The following is a 21,055-nucleotide window of genomic DNA, read 5'->3' on the forward strand; positions in this document are numbered from 1 at the left end:
TAACCCAAAATGACACTACATCTACAATTATACTATTTCTACAGATCACTTCATATCTCGCTAATGCAAAGCTACCCTACTCTGACATTTATGTTACAGGTAGTATGACCAGAAATTTTATAAAGTTCCTACCCATGATCTGAAGGAGTCTTGGATCACTTGTAAAGAACAGGGGCTTTAGTCTTAACAGGAGTTCCATATAAAGGGGATCAAAGAACGATGTCTACAAAAAATATATAGTACGGTAAATGTATATGAAGTGACATATTTACATCATGATTGATTGAGCAAAAAAACATATCTATAATGATTGATGTCCCCTATGTTGTCCATAGGGGGGCAGCAAAGAGAACCCCTGGCAACAGAAATTAACGTTTGTCATAAGACCCGCAGTGGAGAAAGGCATAAGAGATAAAGTCAATAATGGAAAAAACGTAACAGTAATCACAACAGTAATCAGTGATTGTGATTACTGTTATGCTTTTTCCATTTTTGACTTTATCTCTTATGCCTTTCTCCACTAAGGGGCTTATGACAAATGTTAATTTCTGTATCCAGCAGTTCTCTATGATGTGGTTGATGGGGCAGAGAATGACAACCGCACATGCTTTTAAATATTACGGCTGTTTTCCTTTATAAATCTTGTTGTTTATGCAGTTCTGAGTAATGAACATCGATAAACCTATGTAAATATGCACATATGCAGGTATACAGTGGGAAAAATAGTTATTTGTAAGTTTGTAAGATTTTGTAAGTTTGCCCACTTTAAAAGAAATGAAGGGTCTATAATTTTATCATAGGTGTATTTTAAATAATGGAGACAGAATATCAACCAAAAATCCAGAAAAAAAACACATAAAACAAATGCTATAAATTAAGTTGCAGTTCAGTGTGTAAAATACGTATTTAAACCAAAAGCAAAACATGACTTAGTAGTTGAGAAACCCTTGTTGGCAAGCACAGAGGTAAGATGTTTCTGGTAGTTGGTGACCAGGTTTGCACACATATCAGGAGGGGGGATTGTTGTCCACTCTTCTTTACAGATCTTATCTAAATCCTTAAGGATTCTTGGCTGTCTCTTGGCAACTCAAAGTTTCAGCTCCCTCCATAAATTGTCTATAGGCTTAAGGTCTGGCCACTCCATGACCTTAATGTGCTTCTTCTTGAGCCACTCCTTTGTTGTCTTGGTGGTATGTTTTAGGTCATTGTCATGCTGGAAGATCCATCGTTGACCCGTCTTCCGGGTTATGGATGAGGGAAGAAGGTTCTCATCCAAAATTTTACAATACATGGCCCCATCTATTGGTTCCTCTATGCAGCAAGGTCAGCCTGTACCTTTAGCAGAGAAAGAGCCCCAAAGCACAATGTTTCCACCTCCGTGCTTGACTGTAGGGATGGTGTTCTTAGGGTCATAGTCAGCATTTTTCTTCCACCAAACACAGCAAGTAGTGTTATTGCCAAAGAGCTCAATTTTGGTCTCCTATGACCACAGCACTTTCTCCCAATGATTGTCAATTATGACAATTTTTAAAAAGCACAGGACCAATGGGTCAGGCCCAAGAAATTCTGCCAAGAAAGACCCAGGAAGAATAGTAACACTAACCCTCCCAGCCTGGGCAGCATTAAACTCAACCTGGTTACAAGTATGATGTGTCCATTTTGCTGCTGGCATCTGGTTTAGTAGGAACCTCCCTCCTCTGATACCCCCACCTTATCCCCACCTCCATATTCTGTAGAGGAGGTTAATATAACTGAGGGACCGGCGACAAGTAATCAGCAGGAGTGCAAAAAATGCCCACCTGAAATAGGCAGGATTTGAGACTGATGGGCCAAACTGCCCATGTGCATGTAGTCTAAGGCTCCTTGCACACTTGCGGCGGTATCTACCACCCCCCTGAAACGTGATATATGGTGCAATGCAGTTCAGAGGACAATGAGAGGAAGTTTGCAATTGCAAAGCTGCCACCTCCTAATGCCTGTTCTTTTTATACTGCTGAATGTCAGTTTTGCATTGAGGGACTGTGCCATTGCTGCAAGACAGACTAACCCATTCACTTTAGTGGAAGAGGTTGACAGACGGTTCCCTTGGTCAAAACTGTGTTAAAACAGTTACCCAGCCATGTTCGCTTGTAGGTGGGCAGTCAGTGGGCACCTGCTCATGTGAAAGGAGCCTTAAGCTCACCATTATCTGACTGTATGATCTCCTTTAAATCTACCAACAAGTAGTGCAAGGATCCACCAGATTGTATACGAATTAATTGTATAATCATGGTAGGTCCTCATATTTCAGCTGTTTCAGCGTATCTAAAATAGATTTCACAAAAATTGTACAGTCAGATTGTAATATTTATATGTAGCACAATTCCCAGCCATTTTGCTGGATATGGGTCCACCTGGGTTACCGCTAGCAACAACAGCACATTAAAGCATGTTCGCCAAGTGTGAGCACTGAGACAATGACCAGTCCAGTATCTTTGGGTTTTTGTATTTATTTCGTAACTTGGATGGGAGAAGGGATGAGTGGGATACTCCTTTGGCTCAACTATGCACAAATTGCTAGGGACAAATGAAAAATGCAGATTGGCGCTGACTTGACGCTGGCTGGATGCCGTCCAATGCCAATTAACGCCTGTTAATGCTGAACTGACTTCTGACTGCTTTCCTGGATAAAGAAGTCCTCTTTAAGCTCCCTTAAGCACTCCTTGCTGAGGTAGCTACTTGTATACACTGCTGCACTGCTGAACACTTCAGGGCCCCCATCGGCGCCCCCTTTCACTCTCTTATCTTCAGGGCTTAGACTCTGGCACCCCCTTTCTAAGCCTTCTCTACTGGTTAGCTGGCTCCCGGATCCCTTTTGACCTTCTGGAGTGGTCCCCTCTCCTAGGCAGACCCCTGGACAGTTTTGAGTACTCACAATACTGTTTTTCCTGGAAACTTCTGCCCAGCAGCTCCACTCGGTCCACAGCACTCTGGTCCCTCTCTGCAGCCCAGCTCAACCTTCGTCTTCTAGGCCGACCACCCAGGACACCTTCTCTAGCTCTGACACTCAGACTTATACACCATCCCAGGATGCATTGCTGCAGAGTCTGCCCACTGAGATAGATATGAGCCCCAGGGCGCTATTGGTCAGGTTTCCTCCACTGCCCAATAAGGACTCAGTGGGGAGACTCCCCAGACTCAACAGACACCCCTGGAAACACATGACAGCCTAGATGAATGATCAGGCCCCCCTTATAAGCAGACAGGGCCATATAAATGCTTTTTCCTAGCACCTACCTAGGAGGATGCTACATATAGTAAACTTAAAGGGGATTGTACAGCATTCCCCTCCTTTTATAGAGATATCCTTTCACTTCCTCTTGTGTCTCTGGAACCAAAAGTAAAGGGAAATCTCCCCAATGGGACAGTGATAGAAAAAAATATACTGACTGGGGTTTCAACTATTCCCTCTTGTATCTAAAACTAAAAGAGAAAACATTTGGCAACTTTTCCTTTCTCATGGTTTTGTAAATCAGACTTAATGAAAGACGGAACTGTGTGAGTGGTGTCTCATGTTCAGCTCGGTCAGGAGAAGAAAAGCCACCACTACTGCAGAGAGTTCCTTCACACTTTTATTACAATATGTGTTTTTTTTTACACCCCAGTGTACAGATGTGGACTCCCTAGAGAAAGACTTTGGATCATTACACAGTATTGATGAACTGACACTACCCAGATTGGCTGAAGTGATTGTGGCAGCTTCCATCCATCGCATCTGTATCAGAAAATATTCCCTGCCCGCTCCAGATATCTTCACTGAGGCCATCTTTAGGACTTTAAACAGGACTAATGAGCTGTTTGCTACAGGTAAGTGAACTTTATTTTTTATTTTTTTACAAAACAGAAGTGCTTTATTGGTATCACAATAGGATAATATCAAACATACATAATGACATGGTACAATGCTTGATGTATCTTACAGTATTTGAAACAAACAAAGAAACTGCACCTTTGCAAAAGAGGCCTAAATTTATGTTCAAGATACATTTAACATGAAGGACGTTTTAGTCAGTAGAACAATTCCGGAAATTAAGGGAAAAAAAAGGGGGGGGGGAGATAAGTGGGCAAGAAGGCAAAGAGAAGGAGGAGAGAGGGGAGGGGAGAAGAAGAGGGGGGAGTAAGAGTCCGGATGTCCATCTTAGTACTCTAAACATTGTACCCGGTGCATTATTGTATAGATCCAATTAGTAGTCTCAGGTGGAAGTCAAAGGTCCAATACCTTATCGTATTTCTGCTCACACCCTCTATGCATATAGGTGATCCTATTCATAGGCAGGGCTGCCTATGAATAGGATCCCAGGAGGATGGCTCCCAGGAGGATGGAACTGGGGGGGTGGGGGAATGATGAGACCCACTTTCTGACAATCTCCTTTTTTAACGTATAACAGAAATTAGGAGATCAGTAACTTAGAATAGTAAGAGCGTTGAGCATCATCATGAACCCCCTAATAAGGCCAACTCTGGTGATACCGGTAGGGACAATTGCAATCTAAGGTTGATCTCCGAAAATACCGCCAACCAATAAGTTGAGATGATTGGGCAATCACAGAACATATGGAGAAACGATCCAATTTGTGTTTTACATCTTGGGCATGTGGAGGTCTTTATCCGGAAAGATGCAATGGAGTCTTTGGGGGGTATAGTAGAATCTGTGTAGGAATTTTACCTGAATTAGTTTATCCCAGGAAGAGATAACTAGCTTGGGGCCCTGTTCGAGACATTCTTCTTTGTCTAGTGACGGAATGTCAGTGTGCCAAACTTCCCATAACCTATCCAACTTAGGGGAGTCAGTTCCTAGTAGTGCTCTGTATAAAATCGATAGGGGGTTTGCCTATGTCTTCTAGAGATAATAATTTCCCTATAGGATCAACTTGGAGGAAAGGTAACTGAGGAAAGGTGAACTTTATAAGACAATACGGGGTTCGTTTACTAAAGGCAATAGACTGTGCACTTTGCCAATGCAGCTGCATTCTACAACGTGCAGTTGCTCCAGAGCTTAGTAAATGAAGGGAAGCTCTGCTGAGTTCCATCATCCAATTATTTTCAAGCAAAAAAGCTGTTTTTTTAATTTATCTTGCATGTGATTGGGCATTCTTTGCAAAGTGAAACTTCACCACATTTAATAAGCTCTGGAACAACTGCACTTTAAAGAGTGCAACTGCACTTACAAAATGCACAGTCTATTTGCCTTTAGTAAATTATCCTACTTGTGAGAAGCTAATATGCATCCTTATTTTATTAGTATGAATGAATATTACCTGTATGTGCCTTTATGTATTTAATTAGTATTTACAGGTAATCATTTATTTAACCACTTAAGCCCCGGAAGATTTTACCCCCATTCCGACCAGGGGGTATTTTGCGATTCGGCACTGCGTGACTTTAACGGACAATTGCGCGGTCGTGCGACGCTGTACCTAAACAAATTTGGCGTCCTTTTTTTCCCACAAACAGAGCTTTCTTTTGGTGGTATTTGATCACCTGTGCGATTTTTTGATCACGCGCTATAAACAAAAAAAGAGCGTCAATTTTGCAAAAATAACAATATTTTTCACATTTTTTTATATGAAATTCCCCCAAAAAAAAATGTAAAAATCAAAATTTTTTAACATTTTCGGCCAATTTGTTTTATGCTACCTATGTTTGGTAAAAAAAATCACAAAAAGCTTATTTTGATTGGTTTGCGCAAAAGTTATCGCGTTTACTAACAAAGGGAAAGATTTTTGTCATTTTTGTTGTTTTTTTTTTTAACGCGTAATGGCGGCGATCTGCGATTTTTTTTGCGGTACTGCGACATTGGGGCGACAGATCGGACCCTTGACTGACATTTGTGACACTTTTGGGGTTACCAGTGACATTTCTACAGTAATCAGTGCTATACATATGCACTGTTACTGTAAAAATACACTGGCAGTGAAGGGGTTAACTTTATTTGGGAGGGAGGGGCTGTGTGTGTCCCTAGGGGCGTGCTTTCTACTGTGATTGGCTGTGGCTTCAGCTGTAAGGACACTGATCAACGGATCTACATAGTAGATCCATGTGATCAGTGTCTTTGCAGCGAGGAGAATGACAGGTGGCTTGTTTACACAAGCTGCCTGACATTCTCCCTCTCCCCCGCCGATCGCCGAGTGGCCGGCGGACATCGGGTCCGCTGGTCACACGCGCGGGGGGGCCCGTGACCACGCGGGAGCGCGCCTCCGGGGGCGCGCGCTCGCTCCCTAGACCCTCACAAGCAAGCAACGTAGCCCTACGTTAGTTTGCCTGTGAGGGGCTGACGGCCGACGTAGATAGTCGTGCGGCGGTCGGCAAGTGGTTATTTATGTATTATGATCAGGTGTAAAAAAACTAAAATGCTAAAATTATTTTAAATTTTTTTTAATTTTGCATGTGAATATTCTGTATTTACCTTTCCAACCAGCAGATGGAGTACTAGGCTTTTTTTAATGTTAACCAGGCAGTGGTATTAAAACCAAAACTAAAAATGTAATATATTGCAGCTTACCAACTATTATATGTGGGGGCTGTATTTATTTTCTGTTTTTAAGGCTTTTTTCCCCTCTGTTTTCACCTGGTGATCTGGCCAGTAACACACCTTCTGTATTCGAGTGCCCCCGCTCTGGATGAAGGAGCACAGGAGGCATCTTTGAGCAGCAGCATTGTCGGTCTAGGGGGAGGGGAGTGTTAGATGTACTAGCAGATTTATATACACTAACAAATTGAAACCAAAACCCAGCTATTACTTTGTAAGCAGTTACAGCAAACAGTTTTTTTTTTCCTTTTGGGTAAAGGGTTTACATAAATGAATAAAAGCTGATCATTGTAAGCAGCGATAAATGTTTGTTTCAACCCTCTAACTGCTACAACTGCAGGACAGCTTGCGCTCCAGACTTACTGGCAGGATCACCAGGTGAAAATAATAGAAAGAACACCTTAAACTAATGCAGCCATCACATGTAAGAAATATTAAGCTACAAGAAAAATAAATGTTTGCTTTTGGGTTTAATACCACTTTAATCGTTAAAGTGACACTATACTCTGACTGGAAAAAAAAATGTAACTCAAAAAGTCTATTACTCTCAGCCTCCTACAAATCCTCTTTTTTTTCCAAATTCCTGTTAGACTGTGGATGCATTTTTTTTCTATGGTCCTACTGTATGTAGAAACGTAGCCACCCTCTCTTGCTTGGGTGATGGATTAGGGAGGGAGTGTGGGTTTTGTAATGTGCATTGAGCAGTGCACAGGATCACAAGCTAGGGATGATCGAACTTTTGAAAAGTTTGGTTCGACCAGAACACTCGAATTTTCTGAAAGTTCGGTTCGGATTCCAGAACCCCATTGAAATCAATGGGACCCGAACTTCCGGAATCAAAAAACACCATTTGAAGACCTACAACCCAATAAATGCCCCTAAAAAGTGCCTAGGGTTCTGGGTCATGCCCCAGGGACTATGAATTAGGCAAAAAAAAGTTCTTAAAAATTGTCGTTTTTGATAGAGAGCCAATTATTGAAATAATTATTGAAAAAATAAAATTAAATTTTTTTGGATTTAGTGTCTGGGGGGGTCTAAAAAGTGTACCTGTGAAGTTTCAGCTCTGTAGCATGTCCAGAACCAGAAAAAAAAACAGATTATTTTTTTTAGAATTTCAGTAGCGCAGGGATGGTGTTACCCTCCTTTCACACCTGGGCGTTTTTGTTTCAGGCATTTTTCAGGCGTTTTTTGAAGGCGTTTGGAGGCAGGCATGACATCTGAATTTCTGTATAGGGGTATATATATATATATATATATATATATGTGTGTGTGTGTGTATATATACATACATATATATATATATATATATATATATATATATGTATACCCCTAACCTAGAATCTGCATAGTGGGGTCACCCTGACATGGCAGAGTGGGGTTCACCCTGGCATGGCAGAGCCAGTTCACCCTAAACTACACTACGGTAACCCTGACATGGCAGAGTTCGGTCACCCTGGCATGGCGGAGTCAGGTCACCCTAAACTACACTACGGTCACCCTGACATGGCAGAGTTCGGTCACCCTGGCATGGCAGAGTCAGGTCACCCTAAACTACACTACGTTCCCCCTGACATGGCAGAGTCAGGTCACCCTAGACTACACTACGGTCACCCTGACATGGCAGAGTCAGGTCACCCTAAACTACACTACGTCACCCTGAAATGGCAGAGTCAGGTCACCCTAAACTACACTACGGTCACCCTGACACTTAAAGAGTATCCCTACAAAAACTAGATTATTGAATCTATCTATAGTGGTATATAGTACCCTAACTACACTGCATATCCCTTTCCTCACACTAAAAGAACAGCTCCATACAGCAGAAGATAATTGCAAAATAACACTGGAGCTTTACAAGCAGCAGGAGAAACACAAATGCTTCCACTCTCTTCCACATTATTACAGTGCTAGAGGTTTGGCGGGGCTATGTTATATACTGGGGGGCGTATTCACTCCTGATTGGCCTCTGGACCCCGTAGTCACTCCAATCACATTCCTAGCAGACTCCTGCCCCCTCAATTGGCTTTTACTGACGTTTCTGGGCCAATCACGGGCTTTTAAAGCCCAGTTAATGTCCCACTGAATTTTGGGCGGTTCTGGTGATGGAATTCCGAACTTTTACTGCAAATAGTTCGGAAATTCGGCTGAATTTCGAACACCCAATGTTCGGGTCGAACCGATGGTCGACCCAAACCGTTCGATCATCCCTAATCACAACTAACATGCACTGCTCATTTCAAACAAATAGAGTAAGGGAGGAAAAGGAATGGTTTGGAATCTCATGGAGGATGTTACAAGGAAACAGAAAAACTCAGGAAAAAATGATTTCATGAGAAATAGATTACAGTTCCATTAAAGTCTTTGTAAACCCTCACTTTGTAAAACAACCAATTTAGTTTTAAAATAAAAATAAAAGGCAAAACATTTGTGTACAGATATAAAAAAAAAAAAAAAAGAAAACAATTATTAACTTTTTTCCCCCTTTTTTAAGTAATCACATTCCCTTTGTTCTCAGCTTCATAAGAGCTGGGGGAGGAGAAGCAGCAGCACACTGGTCTTCCCAGTGAATGGCTGTGTGGGGGGGAGGAGCATGTCAGGACAAGTCTGATCAAGAAAATTGCACCATCTATGGCTGGCTTAATTCTCACTTTAACTGCTTTGCCTAAAAAAGCTTTGATTCACATAGTTGAATGTATGAATTAGCATTATATGTGGAAGACAGATGATGTCAATGGACCCCACACCTGTTTAAGAATTGTTGTTCCAGTTTGACATAATTAGAATAGGGTCCACAATGTTCAGAACTCCCATACTGTTTATGAACGACCAATATCTGCTTTGAATCATTCCATGTTGATTGGATTAAGATGACTGACTGACAGAGCTGAATAGCTAAAGCTAACATTTACACCCACAGGTGATTCCATCCTAAAAAATAAAATAGTTGTTTTATAGTTACAACAGTTTATACATTTAAAAACATTTAAGAATTAAAATAGAAAATGATTCCTAAGATCGTGTGGAAGAAGATGGCTTCAAAAATGGACATATAAGGACTAGAACAACAAGGACTTTATAGGCACTAATGAGATCATTTAATAATTGTATTAATTAGAAATGTTAAAAATATTGAAATCTCAATATACAATATATACAGAATGTACAAAGACACATATCCTCATAAAAATAAAAAGCACATCAGACAAAATATACAAAATACCCCTAAAACCAAAGGGTATGTGTCCAACCCTGAGGGAAACCAAATGGGGAACCTCATGGGTCGATCATCCAGCTGTGGTCTCAGTGTATTAGGTGCAAAAGTCCAAGCTCGACATGTTTCGCAACATACGCTTCTTCAGGAGCTCTTCAAAATATACCCCAACAGGGATCCACAGTAGAACAATCGGGACAAGGGGAAAAGATTCCTAGCTGGTTCCTTGAATTTACGTAGAGTTAGATTCAGTGTGGATCACCCAATGCTGCAGGTGAGTCTATAGACAAAATAATGTCTCATGTTTAGACTGTCCCTACCTAAATAGTATAAATATGAATGAAGGGAAAGGTAATTATATAGATCATCAAATAGCAACCTATACTTATTAGAAGGTATTGATGTCACTGATAATTGGCCAATAATTGAAAATTGGCCAATTTTGAGGGGGCCTATAAACTAATGTGGAACAACCATACATCTTTCTAATTAAAGCTCTCTTTGATCATTGTTGTCACCGATCCTCCCTACACGGATCCCAAGGGTGCATGGAAGTGCTATCTACACCCGTGGTACCACCCCACGGCAGTGTATGCCTCTAATTGTTTCTCAAAAATGGACATATGTTTCACAGTCATCAACTGCATCATGTAGGCCAATAAATAGAATATTATAATTGAAATTAATCCTCTGTAATCAATGCAAATAAATGCTAACTCTTTGTTTCTTAGACATCGATGAACTAATTGGGAGGCTTAAAAAAGCGATGTCATGCATCAAAAACACAGATCACAACCACAGACGGAAATTGAGAAGCCTTGTAATACCTGGGACAAATCACGAACCCTTACCTGTTCCATCAATGGAAAGAAGCGAAGAACCAAAGGATGGCCATCATAATATACCTGAGTCTCAGGGTCACTCTGCAGGGTGGAATCAGGTAACGTGTTCTATATCACATAACATTTTTTAGCGGGAACAGTACTGAGACACTGCACCCATCGATTCTCCAAATTTGGATGGACTTGGGGAGGGATTGCAGACAGTGTTTCAAGTGAGATGCAAACCACAGTCTCAAAGACAGACATTAGGAGTCTACCTACTTAGCTATTGTGCTTCCTACAGAGAGAAGAGTATAGAGCAGAGGGGTCCAACCTGCGGCCCAACACAGCTATGAATGTGACCCAATACCAAATCCTAAACTTGCTTAACCACTTAAGCCCCGGAGGATTTGGCTGCTCAAAGACCAGGGCCTATTTTGCGATTCGGCACTGTGTGACTTTAACGGACAATTGCGCAGTCGTGCAATGCTGTACCTAAACTAATTTGATGTCCTTTTTTTCCCACAAACAGAGCTTTCTTTTGGTGGTATTTGATCACCTGTGCGATTTTTTGATCATGCGCTATAAACAAAAAAATAGCGACAATTTTGCAAAAATAATATTTTTCACATTTTTTTATATGAAATTCCCCCCAAAAAAAATGTAAGAATCAAAATGTTTTAACATTTTTGGCCAATTTGTTTTCTGCTACATATGTTTGGTAGAAAAAATCACAATAAGCCGATTTTGATTGGTTTGCGCAAAAGTTAAGGGAAAGATTTATGTCATTTTTGTTGTTTTTTTTTTTAACGAGTAATGGCGGCGATCTGCGATTTTTTTTTCGGGACTGCGACATTGCGGCGGACAGATTGGACCCTTGACTGACATTTCTGACACTTTTGGGGGTACCAGTAACATTACTACAGTAATCAGTGCTATACATATGCACTGTTACTGTAAAAATGACACTGGCAGTGAAGGGGTTAACTTTATTGGGGAAGGAGGGGTTAAGTGTGTCCCTAGGGGCGTGATTCTAACTGTGCAGGGATGTGGCTTTACATGTAACAGCAGAGATCTACAGTCCTACATAGCAGGACCGTTAGATCTCTGCTGTTACACAGGGAAGAATGACAGGCGACTTTGTTTACATTAGCCGCCTGTCTTTCTCCCTTCACAGCGGACGATCGCGAGTGACAGGCGGGCATTGGGTCCGCCAGTCACACACGCGGACTTGTTAGGGAACGAGCCGGGGCGGGAGCGCGCCTCCGGCTGGGTGCGCCCGCCCGCTATTGGCTCACAGGCTAGTGACGTACCCATACGTCACTTTGCCTGGCCGGGGCTGACCGCCGCATTATGTATTTGCGGCATTCGGCAAGTTGTTAAAAATGTTCATTATTTTTTCTTTTTTTTTTTTGTAAAAATATGTTTACTCTAAGTGACCACACGTGGCCTAAGAAACATTTGACAGTGTCTCTTTACTGGACTTTTATAAGTTTTATCTCCCCAAAGAAAAATATCCCACTCTTCACAATCACGCCTTAGTCATGTCATCAGTTTTCAGCATCACCTGTATTTGTGAGCAACTATTTTCAAGCATGAAGCACACAAAGGGCTAAAATTGAACCAAAATATCTGATGAGCACCTTGAGAATGCATTGAGAATTGCAACTACATCCATCCAACCAGATATTGATGTGTTAGTTTATCACAAACAAATATCGCACTGGTTTTATGTTGCCCTCATTTACTTTTATAATAAAAAAATGGCAAAAAATGACGTTTTATTACTCAGATAGGTACATTATCTCCATCAGTAATCATTACCTTGTAATTTGCCTGACTTTTTCTATCCTTATTGTTAATGTATTTTATGTGTGGCCAAAAACAATTCCTCTTCTTCCAATGTGGCCAGGAAAGTCAAGAGGTTGGACACCCCTGTGATAGACTGTTTTCCTTTCCCTGCATTTTCTAGTGCAGCCTTTCTCAACCAGGGTTCTGTATAACCTTAGGATTCCTTTAGAAAAACTGTCTGCATGCAGCTTTCCCACAGCCCCCCCAAATAAATACCTGAGCTGATCTCGATCCAGCCATGTGCACAAGAGCCGAGTCTCTCTTGGCTCTCTCACTCTTCATTGGATCATATATAGCATCAGTAGCCATTTGCTCCCACTGCTGTCAATCAGAGCCAGTGAGGGAGTGGGGGGGGGGGGGGTTGGTGTTACTGAGCCCAGCTCTATGTGTCTTATGGGTACTAGGCGGGAGGGGGGGGGCAGGAGTGCTAGCGGGGGACCATTAGACAGAGCAGGTAAGTATTACAGTTTTAACATTAGTTTAAAGTGACACTAAACTCTGGTTTTCAAAATATTATTTTCAAGTATGTAGTACTAGCTCAGAAAAGTCCCTTCAATCACTCTCAGCTTCTTCCAATTATCTAAATTCCTTTTATTCTGTTGCTGTGATCTGACTTCCTGTTAGAGGGTGGCTACGTTCATTCTCTTTGATCCCATAGTATGTATTGTATTAATGTAGCCATCCTGCCTTGCTCACTCCTAAGATGGACTACGCAATTTGTAGTGTGTATAGAGCAGTGTACAGGACTGCAGCTAACGTACACGGCTCCTTCCAAACAAACAGAAGTGCATTGGGAAAAGGAGAGGTTCAGGAGCTCACAGAAGACATTACAGGTAGATTTAAGCATTAAATAAGCATGCTGATAGGAGAAGAGAGCAGATAGTAGGCGATGAGCTCATCCCTTCCCTGATTCTCCCTTCACTGTCCAGTCACAGGCTCTGGGGGGTGGTGTGCTGTGGGCCAAAACTCCCGCACGCATGACTTCATAATGTGCTAGTATGTGATGCATACCGGCGGGGAGATCTCTGTCTCAGCTTAGTGGCACTGCAAGTTTCATTTTGGGCCTCTGTATAAATATTTATTTTATGTTTTCAGGGTCAGCTTTGCTTTTCTTCCTTTGAGCTTGTGAAGATTATGCTACAAAACAGCCAATCGCCAATTTCCAGGGACTACTTTAAACTGATCAGCCCAGCAATTATCCATCAACTTCTTATTTGCACTTGCCCAGTGGAAGACTACACAAGCACACAGCTCCCTCCTCCAACCACTCTAGAAAGTGAGTCTTATAACATTCATGATTTTACATAGATTTCTTTAAAAGGTATAGTTGTTAAATATTAATTATTAATAACATAATAATATATATAAATATAAATATATATATATATATATATATCTATATCTATATCTATCTATATATATATATATATATATATATGTATATACACACTGCTCAAAAAAATTAAAGGAACACTTTTCAATCAGAGTTTAGCATCAAGTCAATTAAACTACTAGGATATTGATCTGGTCAGTTAAGTAGCAGAAGGGATTGTTAATCAGTTTCAGCTGCTTCTGTGGTAATGAAATTAACAGGTGCACTGGATGGGCAACAATGAGATGACCTCTAAAACCGGAGTGTTTTTACAGGTGGAGGCCGTGACTTTTTTTCCCCCTACTCATCTTTTCTGATGGTTTTTCACTAGTTTTGCATTTGGCTAGGGTCAGTGTTACTACTGGTAGCATGAAGCGATACCTGGACCACTATAGAGGTTGCACAGGCAGTCCAACTCCTCCAGGATGACACATCACTACGTGCCATTGCCAGAAGTTTTGCTGTGTTTCCCAGCACAGTCTCAAGAGCATGGAGGATATTCCAGGAGACAGACAGTTACTCTAGGAGAGCTGGACAGGGCCGTATAATCCAAAAGCAGGATCGGTAACTTCACCTTTGTGCAAGGAGGAGCAGAATAAGCACTGCCAGAGCCCTACAAAATGACCTCCAGTAGGCCACTGGTGTGAAGGTCTCTAACCAAACAATCAGATACAGACTTGATGAGGGTGGCCTGAGGGCCCGACGTCCTCTAGTGGGCCCTGTGCTCACTGCCTGGCACTGTGGAGCTCATTTGGCCTTTGCCATTGAATACCAGAATTGGCAGGTCCACCACTGGCACCCTGTGCTTTTCACAGATAAGGGCAGGTTCACCCTGAGCACATGTGACAGACGTGAGGGGTCTGGAGAAGCCGTGGAGAATGTTATGCTGCCTGTACTATTGTTCAGCATGACCAGTTTGGTGGTGGGTCAGTGATGGTCGGGGGAGGCGTATCCATGGAGGGACACACAGACCTCTACAGGCTAGATAAGGGCACCCTGACTGCCATTAGGTATTGGGATGAAATCCTTGGACCCATTGACAGACCGTATGCTCGTGCAGTGGGTCTTGGGTTCCTCCTGGTGCCCGACAATGCCCAGCCTCATGTGGCGAGAGTATGCAGCCAGTTCCTGGAGGATGAAGGAATTGATACCAATGAATAGCCCCCACGCTTGCCTGAACTAAATCCAAAAGAACACCTCGGGGACGTCATGTTTCGGTTCATCATACACCACCAGGTTGCACCTCAGTCTGTTCAGGAGCTCAGTGATGCCCTGGTCCAGATCTAGGAGGAATTACCCCAGGACGCCATCTGTTGTCTCATTAGGAGCATGCCCTGACATTGTCAGGCATGCATACAAGCACGTTGGGGGCATACTAACTACTGAGTACCATTTTGAGTTGCTACAATTAAATTTCAGAAAAATGGACTAGCCTGCTGCATCATGTTTTCACTTTGATTTTCGAGGTGTCTATGAATTCAGCTCTCTGTAGGGTGATAATTTTCATTTCCATCAAACAATGTGGCATCCTTTGATTCCTTACGCATTACCCAGTCCATATCAGTATAGATATCCAGCATGATATTGTTCCCCATGGAGATCTGATGTGTTTTCAAAGTGTTTCTTAAATTTTTTTTGAGCAGTGCATATATATATATATATCTATATAGTTATATATAATATAATTAGAAATCAATTATAGATTCAAAAAAATATAAATAATACAGTCAGGTCCATAAATATTGGGACATCGACACAATTCCAATCATTTTGGCTCTATACACCACCACAATGGATTTGAATTTAAACAAACATGATGCGCTTTAACTGCAGACTTCCAGCTTTAATTTGAGGGTATTTACATCCAAATCAGGTGAACGGTGTAGGAATTACAACAGTTTGTATATGTGCCTCCCACTTTTTAAGGGACCAAAAGTAATGGAACAATTGGCTGCTCAGCTGTTCCACATCCAGGTGTGTGTTATTTCCTCATTATCTCATTTACAAGGGGCAGATAAAAGGTCCAGAGTTCATTTCAAGTGTGCTATTTGCATTTGGAATCTGTTGCTGTCAACTCTCAATATGAGATCCAAAGAGCTGTCACTATCAGTGAAGCAAGCCATCATTAGGCTGAAAAAAAAAAAAAACTCATCAGTGAGATAACAAAAACATTAGGTGTGACCAAATCAACTGTTTGGAACATCCTTAAAAAGAAATAACACACCGGTGAGCTCAGCAACACCAATAGACCCGGAAGACCACGGAAAACAACAGTGGTGGATGACCGAAGAATTCTTTCCCTGGTGAAGAAAACACCCTTCACAACAGTTGGCCAGATCAAGAACACTCTCCAGGAGGTAGGTCTATGTGTGTCAAAGTCAGCAATCAAGAGAAGACTTCACCAGAGTGAATACAGAGGGTTCACCACAAGATGTAAACCATTGGTGAGCCTCAAAAACAGGAAGGCCAGATTAGAGTTTGCCAAACAACATCTAAAAAAGCCTTCACAGTTCTGGAACAACATCCTATGGACAGATGAGACCAAGATCAACTTGTACCAGAGTGATGGGAAGAGAAGAGTATGGAGAAGGAAAGGAACTGCTCATGATCCAAAGCATACCACCTCATCAGTGAAGCATGGTGGTGGTAGTGTCATGGCGTGGGCATGTATGGCTGCCAATGGAACTGGTTCTCTTGTATTTATTGATGATGTGACTGCTGACAAAAACAGTAGGATGAATTCTGAAGTGTTTCGGGCAATATTATCTGCTCATATTCAGCCAAATGCTTCAGAACTCATTGGACGGCGCTTCACAGTGCAGATGGACAATGACCCAAAGCATACTGTGAAAGCAACCAAAGAGTTTTTAAGGGAAAGAAGTGGAATGTTATACAATGGCCAAATCAATCACCTGACCTGAATCCGATTGAGCATGCATTTCACTTGCTGAAGGCAAAACTGAAGGGAAAATGCCCCAAGAACAAGCAGGAACTGAAGACAGTTGCAGTAGAGGCCTGGCAGAGCAACACCAGGGATGAAACCCAGCGTCTGGTGATGTCTATGGATTCCAGACTTCAGGCTGTAATTGACTGCAAAGGATTTGCAACCAAGTATTAAAAAGTGAAAGTTTGATTTATGATTGTTAATCTGTCCCATTACTTTTGGTCCCTTAAAAAGTGGGAGGCACATATACAAACTGTTGTAATTCATACACTGTTCACCTGATTTTGATGTAAATACCCTAAAATTAAAGCTGAAAGTCTGCAGTTAAAGCGGAGTTCCGGCCACAAAATCGACATAGTCGATTTTGGGCCATCTGCTTGCTATAGCTCACCTGAAAAAGAAATGGGTAGTTAGGTTTTTATTTTTTTTTTTACTTACCTTGTAATTGCAGAAAAAAAATACTCACCTTCTTTCCACTTCCTCCCTCGGCCGCATGGCCCGCACCGTCACTTCCGCTTTGCAATGATTCCTGGGAGCTGAACGTCATCGCTCCCAGGAATCAATGCGCCTGCACCGGCCCCGACGTCAGTTCCGGTGTAGGCGCGTCATACCTTGCTAAACAGCTTCTGGGCATGCCCAGAAGCTGTGCAGGGATGACGCTGAAGACCCGGAAGTGACGGCGGGGCCGGCGCAGTGCATCGTGGGACCGAAGAGGACGGAAGAGGACGCGGAAGAGGATCGCACTGGCTTCAAGCTGCCCACACCTGAGATGGCAGCGCTGGAGAAGACATTTTAAAAGTAAGTATTTCTTCTAAAAGGTAAGTGCGAACCGAGACAGATCAGAGGCTATCCATTGTGGAATACACTAGCCCTGACTGTCCCGGGGTTATGTTGATTGAAATTTTTTTTCTGTGGCCGGAACTCCGCTTTAAAGCACATCTTGTTTGTTTCATTTCAAATCCATTGTGGTGGTGTATAAAGCCAAAAAGATTAGAATTGTGTCGATGTCCCAATATTTATGGACCTGACTGTATAATTATATATGTTATTATTGTATCATAATTATATTGTAGCAATCATAATAATAATTATTATTATTAATCAACTAATAGAATAATAATGATTAATTTCAATGCTTTTTCAGGCGTTCTACTCTCTAGAATAGAAATCAGAATTTTTATTTCATTTTCATCATAATGGCTCCTGATTACTATATCAGCTGCGAGTGAACACACGCAAACTTAAGACTTCATTTGATAAACATGATTTTCTGTACTGTATCTCTGCTTAATACTGTAATTTTCTGATACAATTATAATATTTAAAAATATAATACATTTAAATATAATTAGTTAATTAAAATACATAATTAGACTTTTTTTTTTTTTTTTTGCTTAGGTGGAAAAAGGTTGAATTCCATGTCAAGCTTTCATTGTTGTCTATGCCCACCCTTTGGGAGATTGACACCTCTGTTTGTTCTGATGACTTTTATCACTGAGACAGAAAATGAGAGGAAATCCAAAATTTTAGGGAAAAGCCATATCTGCCAGCAAAACCTATACTCAGTCAGGATGGAGGACCTGTGTGTCCCGGAAGCTGGGAGTTATGCCACATGCATGCACAGACATCCTTACTCTTAATTGCCAGACAATAGCAAACAACATTTGATGTTTAAATGGTAACCATCAATAGGGAAACAGGGGAACTTATAAAGAAACAAAATAGGGGACAATCAGGGGCTTACAGGGGTAGAGGAAACAAATAAAGTAGATTTAGAGATGAGTAAAAAGCAATACACGTTGATAAAAAAAGGTAATAAAAAAGGGCAAAGTAAAAAATGCCATAATACTACAAACATACACGATGTAGCAAAGTCCAATATCTGCATACCACTTCCAAAGGGTATAATCAACTTTATTGTTCAGTATATGCAAAACACAGACACTCCACCCCATTCATCCTGCTAATATGTTTCCCCCCTACTGGGACTCTTTTTTAATCCAGTATGGGATTAAAAAAAACATGTAAAGCAGCTTTTCTAACCTTCTAACCCCAGAGAAGCCCTTGAAATACTTTTCATATTTCAGAGAACCCCCTGCTAAAATGAATTATTGGTGGTCGCTGAGAAAAAAAGCCATATATATTGATAGTCAGTGGGAAGAATTCTACCCTTACATGACAGAATGCCACCCTTAACATCAACTAAAAAAAAAACATTGGTGCCATGCCAATGGTTCTGCCAAATGACATTGGCCCTGGAATTATACAGGTGCCATCAGTTTGTTTTTTTTTTTTTTTTTTTTAATTTATAAGTTTTATTGTATCCTTCAGCATAGTATACAGGCTAGATCTAACTTAGCTTAAAACGGCTCCCACCCCCTTCTAACACCTATTCTAACTACACTATAGAAGGAAGATACTTATACTTACCTATTCTCAAGGCGATCCACTCCAGTCATGTGAATGGCTCCCAACTGCCGGGGCGCCACTAAGTGTAGTATTAGAGTGGGATAGTGGACAATGAATGCCCCTTAATAAGCCTATGGGTGATGTCGCCGCTTAGGCATTCCGACCATTGTCGGCAATCTCTCTACCCTGAAGCCGGCTACTGGGAAGATGATGTGACCAGACCAGAGCACCTTCCTTCTACAGGGTAGTTAGTATAGGAGTTAGAACGGAGATGGGAGCAATTTTAAGCTTAGTTAGATCTAGCCTAGAATTCCACTTTAATCGAAAAAGAAAAGTATTATTTAAAAATGTATTAGCATGATGATGAGGAGAAAAGGAGGAATAGGAAATGTAAAATACAGGAAGACTAACCTTTAGCTTTGAAATAAAATCACTATATTATTGTGAGATGTGATACACTAGGCTAGGGGATCTTATCATATCATAAGCACCATGCAAAAGATAACTGCAAAAATATCAAATTGGAGCCGTTGTGATAATATAAAATTAAACATTACGGAAAATACATAGGGCATTTTTTTTATTTTTTTTATTATAACACAAGCACTTTGTTTCTTAGGATACGGCTACAGCACAATTGCTGTGTTGCTCCTGACAGTTGGGTCCATGTTTGGTGCCACCCTCATCATCTTCAGTTCTTGTGAAGAGAGCTACAAACTCATCTTACAGTTGTTTGTGGGACTGGCGGTCGGGACTCTGTCTGGTGATGCTCTGCTTCATCTCATTCCCCAGGTAAAGAGGAATTTTTCACAAGTCAACTTTGATTTTTTTATTTTCTTACAAGGAATGTGTTTAAAAACAGCTTATATATATACAGTATCTCACAAAAGTGAGTACAACCCTACATGTTTGTAAATATTTTATTACATCTTTTTCTTCTACAACACTAAAGAAATTACACTTTGCTACAATGTAAAGTAGTGAGTGTACAGCTTGTATAACAGTGAAAATTTGCTGTCCTCTCAAAATGACTCAACACCCAGCCATTAATGTCTAAACCACTGGCAACAAAAGTGAGTACACCCCTAAGTGAACATGTCTAAATTGGGCCAAATTGGCCATTTTTCCTCCCTGGTGTCATGTGACTCGTTAGTGTTACAAGGTCTCAGGTGTGAATGGGGAGCAGGTGTGTTACATTTGATGTTATCGCTCTCATTCTCTCATACTGGTCATTGGAAGATCAACATGGTACCTCATGGCAAAGAATGAAGCCTCTTCTAAAGATGATGCACAAGAAAGCCCGCAAACAGTTTGCTGAAGACAAGCAGACTAAGGACATGGATTACTGGAACCATATCATGTGGTCTGATGAGACCAAGATAAACGTATCTGGTTCAGACGGTGTCAAGCGTGTGTGGCAGCAACCAGGTGAGGAGTACAAAGACAAGTGTGTCTTGCCTACAGTCAAGCATAGTGGTGGAAGTGTCATGGTCTGGGGATGCATGAGTGTTGCCGGCACTGGGGAGCTACAGTTCATTGAGGGAACCATGAATACCAACATTTACTGTGACATACTGAAGCAGAACATGATCCCCCCCCCCCCCCCTGGAGACTGGGCCGCAGGGCAGTATTCCAACATGATAACAACCCCAAACACACCTCCATGATGACCATTGCCTTGCTAAAGAAGCTGAGGGTAAAGGTGATGGACTGGCTAAGCATGTCCCCAGACCTAAACCCTATTGAGCATCTGTGGGGCTCCCTCAAATTGGAGGTGCAGGAATGCAAGGTCTCTAACATGCCCCAGTTCCGTGATGTCATCATGGAGGAGTGGAAGAGGACTCCAGTGGCAGGCTTTGAAGCTCTGGTGAACTCAATG

General features: G+C 41.5%; 1 protein-coding gene across 1 annotated transcript in view; it reads left to right on the plus strand.

The window, feature by feature from the left end:
* The window catches only part of SLC39A12 (solute carrier family 39 member 12), an 88,780-nt gene that overhangs the window by 14,932 nt on the left and 52,793 nt on the right, over nucleotides 1-21,055 (plus strand). The window contains exons 3-6 of the mRNA XM_082258806.1: nucleotides 3,645-3,846; nucleotides 10,511-10,719; nucleotides 13,547-13,727; nucleotides 19,796-19,968. Of these exons, the coding sequence (XP_082114932.1) occupies nucleotides 3,645-3,846; nucleotides 10,511-10,719; nucleotides 13,547-13,727; nucleotides 19,796-19,968 (765 nt within the window). The remainder of the gene's footprint in view (nucleotides 1-3,644; nucleotides 3,847-10,510; nucleotides 10,720-13,546; nucleotides 13,728-19,795; nucleotides 19,969-21,055) is intronic.

The sequence above is a fragment of the Pelophylax lessonae genome, assembly GCF_965119305.1.
Source record: "Pelophylax lessonae genome assembly, chromosome: 5".
Taxonomy (NCBI): Eukaryota; Metazoa; Chordata; class Amphibia; order Anura; family Ranidae; genus Pelophylax; species Pelophylax lessonae.